General features: G+C 28.5%; 1 protein-coding gene across 3 annotated transcripts; it reads right to left on the reverse strand.

Moving 5' to 3' along the window:
* On the reverse strand, positions 1-9,770 carry LOC109605358 (general odorant-binding protein 83a). 3 transcript variants are annotated; one of them, XM_049965975.1, is made up of 6 exons: positions 9,689-9,706; positions 1,976-2,051; positions 590-678; positions 259-361; positions 133-200; positions 1-80 (listed from the first exon to the last, which is right to left on the reverse strand). In XM_049965975.1, exons 1-6 carry the CDS (start codon positions 9,701-9,703, stop codon positions 63-65), a joined length of 369 nt encoding a protein of 122 aa, XP_049821932.1. In that variant the 5' UTR covers positions 9,704-9,706; the 3' UTR covers positions 1-62. The 3 variants fall into 3 exon arrangements, with proteins under 3 accessions (XP_049821932.1, XP_049821931.1, XP_019877489.1); XM_049965974.1 differs by lacking the exon at positions 9,689-9,706 and adding an exon at positions 2,147-2,227; XM_020021930.2 differs by lacking the exons at positions 1-80; positions 133-200; positions 259-361; positions 590-678; positions 1,976-2,051 and adding exons at positions 8,682-8,767; positions 8,821-8,888; positions 8,944-9,046; positions 9,313-9,401; positions 9,475-9,550 and having other exon boundaries at positions 9,689-9,770.

Consider the following 9,770-nt stretch of genomic DNA (forward strand, 5'->3'; position numbering starts at 1 on the left):
TGCAGTAGGTGGTCTATATTAATTATCTAATGACATCATCCATCAATAATAATAATTGAAATTTAAAACAAAAAGTATGTCTGAAAAAGAAGCATTAATAAAAAATTTATTAAATATTTTGCAATTACTTACTGTAGGATCGGTATTAAGACAACATATATGAAAGTTCCAAATAGTATCAAGAAGTCTAGCAGCAGGTTCTAAAAAAAATGTTCATTCATTTTGTAAAATTTTTTACTAGAAATACTCAGTACTAACTTTCGCTGCCACATTTTCGTATAATTGGTGCAGCTTTGTCTCTAATATTTTCTGGAATCAATGCTATTATCGCTTCAACGTCCACATTACCATCATCGGAGATCTAGCAGTAAGAATTAAAACAAAAATTAATTTATATTAAATTGACTCGTGTTTCGTGAAGTGAAATAAAATCAACATAAAAAACGTCCTGATTCTTTGTAAACTAACAAGTTAGAAACTTACGAATCTTATAGAAAGTATTCGGCAAAAACATTTCCTGGACCTTTAGAAATTGTTATAAAGTTCTCCGATAGAATACTTTGTTAAAATGCGACCCTTTTTTACTTACACAAGCCATTTGGTCCATAAGACATTTTAGGTAGGATTTGAAGCTCTCGTCCGTTGAAAAATCACCGTTTATTGCGTTAGTAACGATATCTGGAAATGTTTATTATAGTATGCAGGATGTCTCAATTGATTGGTTTTAGTTGTTACGAGTATTTGCATATCTTAAAAAAATATAATTCTGTAAAATTTTGAACTAATAGAGAATATTTGCAATCAGGGAGCCACATTAAATACATTATTAAGCAGTTGGGAACGAAATATCTCTAAAGTAATTTGTCCCGTTAAATCGAATTTTATATAGGTAATCAACATTGTTCGTTATATTGGGAAAAGTGATAATGTGTAAAATTTTTCATAATTGAATTTAATAAAAGATTTTATACATTTTGTTCCATTGATGGTTGTAGCAATGATATTTAACAATAATTCTTTCTTTTTTATTTAAAATTAATCTACTAAATTTATGCGCTTCTTGTCACATATTCTTTACTTAAATAGTGAATTCATAAATTTTATAACTCTAATAATTATTGCTTTTCAAAATATTTCTTGATGACTATTTTCCTATTCTAGTTATTCTTATTTATTTCCTATTTCTTATGCCTTTTTATTTTTAACATTAATAAATGGGCTAATAAAATAAATATAATTAATTGTCAAAATTCTATGATTGTTAACAATAACTAAAGAACATTTTAAAAAGTTCCAAGCTTTTAATAATATTTTTAATTTTACTAAATTTTTCTTTGTTACAAAAAACATCATCGTTTATAATTCAAGTATACGAAAATAATTATTTTTGTCATTAATAAAATGATTGGCTTTAATTTTGTTAACTTTTATGTACAAATTTTTTATATGGTTGGCTCTAACAATAAACTAGATACACAGATAAACAATTCTACACATTTTCAATTCTTCCATTGTAAGGAACAAATTTGGTATATCTATTTGAAAACTGATTTTAAAGGAAGATAATCTATTAAGAGGTCAACAAATCATATTCGGGAAGTTTTTTATTATCAACAACAACAAAGACATTAAAGAAACATAAAGCAGATTCCCTGAATGTGTTTATAATGGAAATCATAATTGAATTTATTTAAAATTTTGAGATAATTAATATTGTCGCTTATGAAACATAATCATTTCTTTTTTTTTTTCAAAAAATGTTAAAGCTACCAAAATATTTATCCAAAATATTATTAATGTATCTCTAGCGTTAATGTTAAGAATGTGTCAGAAAACTAATAATTATGTCAAAAACATTTGCTATTTTGTGAATAGGAAATGTTTCATCGTCAGGCAAAGAAAATCAGTTTGTGACCATATTCTACGTTGTGGCGAATTAATTTTAACAAATAAAATTAATAGATAAACAACATACCTTCATCAACTCCCGTTTCTGTTACACAAGTGTTGTGAAGCATTTCTGCCAATTCCCGCATTTCTTCGGGCATTGCCTAAAAGTATATTAGTCATTTCATTTGGATTATATTACAAATAATATTGTAATTTGATTATTTACATTTATTTATGTGCGTAATGAGAACATTACCTTTATTAAGGACATACCGAAAATTGCAAGAACTAATACCGTACACTTGAGCATTGCGTCTTGTGGTTAACTGATGGTTAATTGAATTTATCTGTATAAGTAACTGACATCTTCCTTTATATTGCATTATAATTTGTTCACAGAAATTACTACAATCATGAGTTTATATCAGTTTTTTATTATTCTAAATAGCAATTTAAAATATAACGAACAGAAATGCATTGAAGGTTATTATTAAATGCACATTGCATGTAAAACTTTGAACATTTTAATAAATTTGCCTTATTAGTCTCTACGATGCATGTTATTAATTACGGTCGACCGATTAATTGTAAGCAAATTCTGGACTCAGCCGAGATTAATATATTTCGTCAATCTTCTAGTTTCCATGCTCCAAACATCAACTTAACATCCTATCTATTTTGCGTTGATAGTTGTGGAAGCGTGAAGTCTTTTCCTAATAATTTTGACCGAAACACTAACACATGTAGCTTGCATAAGTTGCCTTTGAAGCTCGGTAGAGAATGTTGTGAGATTTCTTTTTGTTTTTTGAGCTAAAAAGCGGCCCTGGCCTTCTTTGAGGACTCTGCGACGACTTTTCCTGAGTCTCTTTTTTAGGGTTCCCAACTCCAGAAACCTTGAACAGGTTTCCGAAACCCTGTGTGACTCTTACCGTTTCCCTGTGTGACATGCCTTGTTTTGACACAGCAATAATTCTTCTCCTCTGGACGGATACCTCACTAAGGCATTTTAAATAATAATTTACGAAAATCGGTAAGTTTACTCCATTATTGCTATACATAGGAACAGTGAAATTAAAACTGCAGGAACAAATCTTGCCACACATTTATATTTTTTTAACAAACAAGCATTCGCTTTTATTTACGACTAATTTTTTCACGTATAACAATTCTTGTAATTGCAGTATTTTTCATTAATCACAAAATTTTCGTGTCAGGACTAAAAAATGTATCTAATTTGGATGTATTTTTATTAAAAGAAATTGAGTTATTATTAAAAATTTTAATTTTTTGTTGCTTGTATATAAATGATAATGATTAATAACAAATTCTGAATATAATATTCTAAAAATATCTATTAATTATTTGTAGTGGAAAAGAAATTGAAATTACATAAATAAAAAATGTTATTTATAATTATTAATTTGTAACTTACTTTGAACTTTATTCAGTCCAGTCTGAATATGTATAAATAGTTAATTGAAACGTTCTGTTCATTTTTTGATATACAGTAGTGGTCATAATTATAGCAACTAATTAAAATATACTGGTTTTAATAAAAAATGCAATTTTTAGAATAACTACAACTTAGTAAGATAAACTAAAATGTACTAAACTATGTTTTTTGCATTACATCTGTTTTTCTTGTATCAATACTATCTGTGACGTTTTCTACCGAATATGTAGAATATTAATTAAATTAATTAATATTAAAGTCTTCGAGGCGATATTATTAGTGGGAGGCCAAACTATCATTGGGGGATAGAGCCCATCGAGTAGGCCATTATGAGCGCAACCCGGACAGGTTATATACAACAGCTTTTGGAAGAAAGGCTTGAATGGAAACTAGAATGCCAATAAGGTCGATATATTGGCATATCAAGCGTTTCGGTCTCCGTTCATATCGGCATTTTTGTATCTGCCTCTAACCCGTTTTCATCGAGCTCGCAGGTTGAAATGGTGTATTGCAAGAGTTAGACGTGAACGTGGAACACGTTGAAATTTAAATTTAACGATTGAACGCCATACTGCACAGTGCGTTATGGTTTGGGGTGCAATAATTGTTGGGAGTAAATTGCCCCTAGTTTTGATCTCGGGCAATTTGAATACTGTTGGTTACATTAACAATGTGCTAGAACCTATCACAGTACCATTCCTTCAACGCCTGAATAATTCAATATTCCAACAAGATAACTCCCACCTTCACACGGTGAGGATAACAAAACAGTTGCTCAAAGAAGCCAAAATAGTGGTAGTTGAAAATTTGATTAAAATTGCTCAACCAATTCTAAGTGTTGCATTTTCTTTAAACCAGTATATATTACAATATGTGCTGTTCTACTTGAATTGGATTCCCATATACATAAATTTTATTGTTTCTTCTGTTATTGTTGTGTTCACTAGGCAAGTGGTCAATTCAATTTTATTATTTAAGGAATTGTGTGTATTTTTCATTTTCCGTTGGATAAAATTGTAGTAATTTGTGTTAATTCAGTCGATTTTTTTTTACCAGAGCACTTTTGCTTATTATGATTATTTAATAATGGATTGTATTCAATTTGTATTTTGCATTGTAAGATAAAGATTGAGATTCAGGGAAACACAACTAAATCAGTCGCTTTCTGTATTAATAAAACATTTAGAAAAATAGAGTAAGTGATAGGAACGAAAAATATTCAGCAAATTCAAAAAACTTGCTGAAACCCTGCTTTCTAGTTATGAATGTGTAGATCCAATTTTGATTTGCTCAGGACCACTTTCACTGGACTGCAAAACAATGGCGATGGATAGTTTTAGTGATGATTTTACTTTTAATCTATTTAAAAATGGCAGTTTAGTTTATGCACAAAATGTTCGTTATGTCCATTATGGAATAGTGTGGTGATTTAATTATGAGAATGTTATGGGAAACTTATTTGCTGTAAACTTATTCAATTGGCCAAGAAAAAATATTTTCAAAAATTAAAATTGCTGTATCTATGTTCTGCTCAATTCAGAAAACTAAATGCAATAGTTTATAGAATAAGAAAATATTAGAATAGAATGTAAAACAACATTAATAAATTAATATTATTTTAATAGTTCACATTCAGGTTCACAGACACGTGGTGTTCATTTTTTGTTATATTGTGACGATCCTGTAATAAAATTTACATGGACGTCATCGCGTCTAATTTAATTACGCCAGCAAGTTGGTAATAAACAAAAAACTACAATACACACTTAAGGGTTTATTATTAATAAAAATAAAATAGAAATTTAGAATACCAAGGTCACCGACATTATCAAAATTGTCGTGGTCCCTGATATACGTTCTGCAGGATTTTGAAACAACGAAATGTTCATTGGTTAATAAAAAATTCTTTGAATTGTTTAAATATATCTTTGAATATTTGTCTAATACAATAGCATGACAATTCTAAAACCCACATCAGAATAATGATTTCATTTTTAATTTTAATGTTTTTTTGTGATCTAATATTGTTTTATTGACATTATTAATTATATAACTTTTCGTAGTTTTGTACCTCATAATAAGTTGTATAAAAATATACTTAAACTTCTTAGGGTTAACCTTTTCGCATACGCAAATTTATTCGTAAAACTTTGAGGGCAACACTATTAATCTTTTAGAACTTCTCTAAAAACTTTTTTTCTGAACATACTTAAGGACCTATCTATAAAAATTACACAAATTACTTTATTTATGAACTGTAATAATAATTCAATATATTTTAAAATAATATTGTATTATGTTAATTAGAAAACAATTATTTGTATATATTTTCTTAATATACTCAATTTACTCAATTTATTTACCCATATATACATGTATACAGTATGGGGCAACCAAATGTAATAAATAAATTCATTATTTTAAATACGAGTATATTTATTTAAAAAATCGAATCATCTAAATTTTAGTGACAATTGTAACCATCAGATTTAATTTTATTGAAAATTATTTATATTTTGTAAATAAATTAATTTAACTTAGTTTGATTTATTTTTCGAAGTGAAATAAATTATTTTAAATTTAAATTTATTTAGCAATTTGACATAAAGAATTTGTTTATTTGGTCAAAATATCTGTAAATAGCTTAATTTCATTTTATATTGTTGTTATGTTAACGACATAAATTTTATATTATAAATAATTTACTTATTTTTTTATTGCATTTAAGTGATGTGCGATTTAATAATTAATATAATAATATAATTTATATTAATTTATAATAAATTAACAATATTAAGAATAAATAAAAAAGAAGTACGAGGTATTTTAAATTTTATTTTTGTTTCATCAGGTTAATAATTGCCACTCTTAAACTTGACAAAGAAGTAGATTACTAATTTTCTATTTCTGGTTTTCATTATTTTTTCTCATGAATACATTTTATTTTTTACTAGTTCCAAATCAGCAAAACGATGTGGAACACTTCGTGTATGTTTCTTTAATCATTCCCCATTTAATATGGTACATTATTAAAGACTTAATTAATATAATTTATTTTTCACATTGAATACGTTATGCTGAAAATAATTTTGATATATATTGGACAATGGTCAAATGGTTTTATTTATTCAAGTCTTTTCATAACTTTATTTTGCTGACGTGTCGTGGATTAAAGACATTTTATTCGACTGCCATATAAACATAACATAATATATAAACATGTCCACCTCCGCATAGTTGCTCCATCTGGATTGCTGGTGGAATTCGTCTCTTGTTGAATTACCTGATTATTCTGATGGACTTTCTCATTGGCAAAATAAAAGATGCAAGATATACAATGATTATGTGAAATTAAATTAAGTACCAATAAACGTGTTTACTCACATGAAACGCAGTTATGATCGTGGAAATGTACAAGTAATCTTGTTCATTAGGATCACCATATCTCGGTGGTCAAAGGCTTATTGGAGTAGGAGTAAATGAATATTCGATTGTATACCCCTCTTGATTTAAAATTAAATTATTTTTAAACATAGATAATTTGCATTTTCTCAGGGTTTATTGTGTTACAAGAAAGTAATTAATCTGGAATCAATTTTAAGGTTATATATAAAGAGTACTTACGTTGAGAATCTCTACTAGACTTAATTAAAGATAATATAACAAAAACAATTAAAATAAGTCTAGCATTTCTATCCATCCATGTAAAACAATTAATGAGGTAATTAAGTTTTATTAGGTGCAGCTGAGTTACATGTTTGTAACTTTACGGAAGCAAAGTCAAAATTGTTTATCCGTCAGAACAGTTCCATTAAATTATATTTTAAATCTTTTTAGTACCATATTTATTTCCTGATTTATTGAATTTATCATATCTATGTATTACTTAATTATTAAATAATATTGCATATACACACCACCGTCAGGAATATTTAGACTTTTGGCTTAAACATGTAGAGGATGTGGTTAGGGGTCAATTATTTGCTATGCATAGTATAACAATAATACGACTATATTATCATTATTTTACAACCGATTGTAAATGTTATACTTGTTTTTATTTCCATTAAAATGAAACTAAACATTCTTTTGTTGACAATTTTTTAATTCTCTCTACCTCTAATTTTATTTGTGCTAGTCAGTATAGTACTAGTTAACTATGGAGCAAACAAATTTAATTATAGAAGAAATGATAGGGGCGGTGGGTTGCATGAATCAAACTCAGGTTGCGGTAGAAATGAGAACTACTCAAAATGATTTCACCACTTTATGCACGATATAGAGAAGAGGGAGATGTGAGGGAAAGGCATAGGGGACACGTTCGTATTGCAACATCTGCGCAGTACTGCAACTTAATGCACGAAGACACCCTAATGTGGCGGTACCAGAACTGCAAATCATGCTCAACACAATCTATGTAGTCGTTGACCTTTGAGAGTTCATTGCTTGAGGTGTTCGACTTTTGTAGGCACAGAAACATTCTTTGTTCCCATGAAAATTGGGAACAGTGCTTTTCAGTAATGAATCCTGGTTTGGAATTCATCCTGACTTTAGAAGAGTGCACGTGTGGAGTGCGCCAAACAATACAAACCGCCTTTGCAATGTCCAGGAAGTGTACTCGTTTCGTTTTAGTCTGAAGAGGAATCAGTATCGGAGGAAAAACCGACCTCATTTTACTGGAGAACTTTTTATTGGGTAGATCACACATGGATCAGATACTGGCACCAATTGTTGTTCCATATTCAGCAGCGATTAGGCCCAACTTTCAGACTTACACTTCAAGAATTGCAATGGAATTTTTGCTTCAAAGAAGGGTTGTTCCTAAGGAAAAACTAATGACAACAGAAGAACTCTTATTATTCGCTTCACGATACTTGGAATTAGATTCCTCAATAATCTAATTCTGTGCATGCCCAGACGATGCAGAGAAGTTGTCACGAATCGAGGAGATCATACAAATTATTAAACTACAGTTTTGTTAAGTTTTACAAATTAAAAATGATTTTTAGTTTTATACATTTTTATACATTTTAAAAATATTTGTCCTTTTTTAAATAAACTTTTGTTAGAATCTTTTTTATTTCTTTCAATAATCTACTAGTTAATTTTGTGTACTCCTAAATTAAAACCGATTAAAATAAAATTACCGTATAATTTTAATTATCCTTAGATATTGCGGTGGTGTTTTCTAGGTTTTACCTATTTTAGTAAAATAGAATATTTGAACACTCAATTACTTTTTTACAAACACACTTTTAAAATTTTAAGTAATTTGAATTTCAAATAAATGTTGTAATAATAGAAATATAAGGCAAAATATCAATGTATATCAATAAAATGCATCTGCAATACGTAACCTGTATTAACTATCTAATAATGGATTGATTTAATAGTAACAATAGAGTTTTAGAACACAAAACCAATCTGAAAAGATATAATATTAAAAAAACATATTAAATTATTTGATAATTACTTACTGAAGGGTCGGCTTCGTAACAACATTTATGAAGAATCCAAGCAGCTTCACAGCCGTTATAAGAAGTATCTAAAAATATTAATTTCGTTATGCTGATTTTTTAATTGAAAAATTCAATACTAACTCTCTTTCGCACATTTTCGAATAACTACTTCAACTTTGGCCCTGATATTTTCTGAAAATACTCCTATGCTTCTTTCTACGTCCATCAGACCATCTTCGGAGAACTATAAATATAATAAAAATTCGTCGAATTTAATTTATTTCATATTGCCAAATAAGAAACTCATGCATTATGGAGTAGGATAAAATCGATAAACATCAAAAACATCCTCATTTTTTACAAACTAACAAGTTGTTACTAACAAGTTTGAAACTTACAAATGATCTTAAGGAAGGTATATAGCAAAACATTCCTTGAACTTTTAGAAATTGATATAAACTTGTCTGACAGGATATTTTATTAAAATGGTTTACGGATTTTTTTACTTACACAACCCGCTTCAGCCATGATACACTTTAGGTAACACTTAAACTTCTCATCCGCTGAAAAGTCACCATTTATGGCGTCTGTAATGAGATCTGAAAATATATATTTTAATTTTAATTTATTTATTCACAAAAGAAAAATGTTGGATATGAATAAATCGCATACCTTCTGAAACTCCGGTTTTCGTCACGCATATGGAGTGTAGCTTTCCCGTGAGTTCTCGCATTTCTTCCGGTAAAGCCTAAAAATGTCTTAGTCACTGAGAATCTCCGGATAAATGTTGATTTAACCCAGTAAAAATAATAATTCACGGAAATTTTTAATTAAGTCCTTCATTTAATTAAAATAACTTGTTATTTTAACTTGCTGAAAATCTTACCTTTATTAAGGACATACCAAAAATTGCTAAAACGATTATCGTGTACTTGAGCATTGCGCCTTGTGCTTAACTGATAGCTAAG

This window comes from Aethina tumida, chromosome 4 (genome assembly GCF_024364675.1).
Source record: "Aethina tumida isolate Nest 87 chromosome 4, icAetTumi1.1, whole genome shotgun sequence".
Taxonomy (NCBI): Eukaryota; Metazoa; Arthropoda; class Insecta; order Coleoptera; family Nitidulidae; genus Aethina; species Aethina tumida.

Excerpts from the sequence above, each read along its gene's own strand:
- LOC109605358 (XM_049965974.1), bottom strand. The coding sequence starts at position 2,200 with ATGCTCAAGTGTACGGTATTAGTTCTTGCAATTTTCGGTATGTCCTTA. Across the intron at positions 2,052-2,146 it reads TCGGTATGTCCTTAATAAAG|GCAATGCCCGAAGAAATGCG; the intron begins GTAATGTTCTCA and ends ATATACTTTTAG. Across the intron at positions 679-1,975 it reads AGAAACGGGAGTTGATGAAG|ATATCGTTACTAACGCAATA; the intron begins GTATGTTGTTTA and ends AAACATTTCCAG.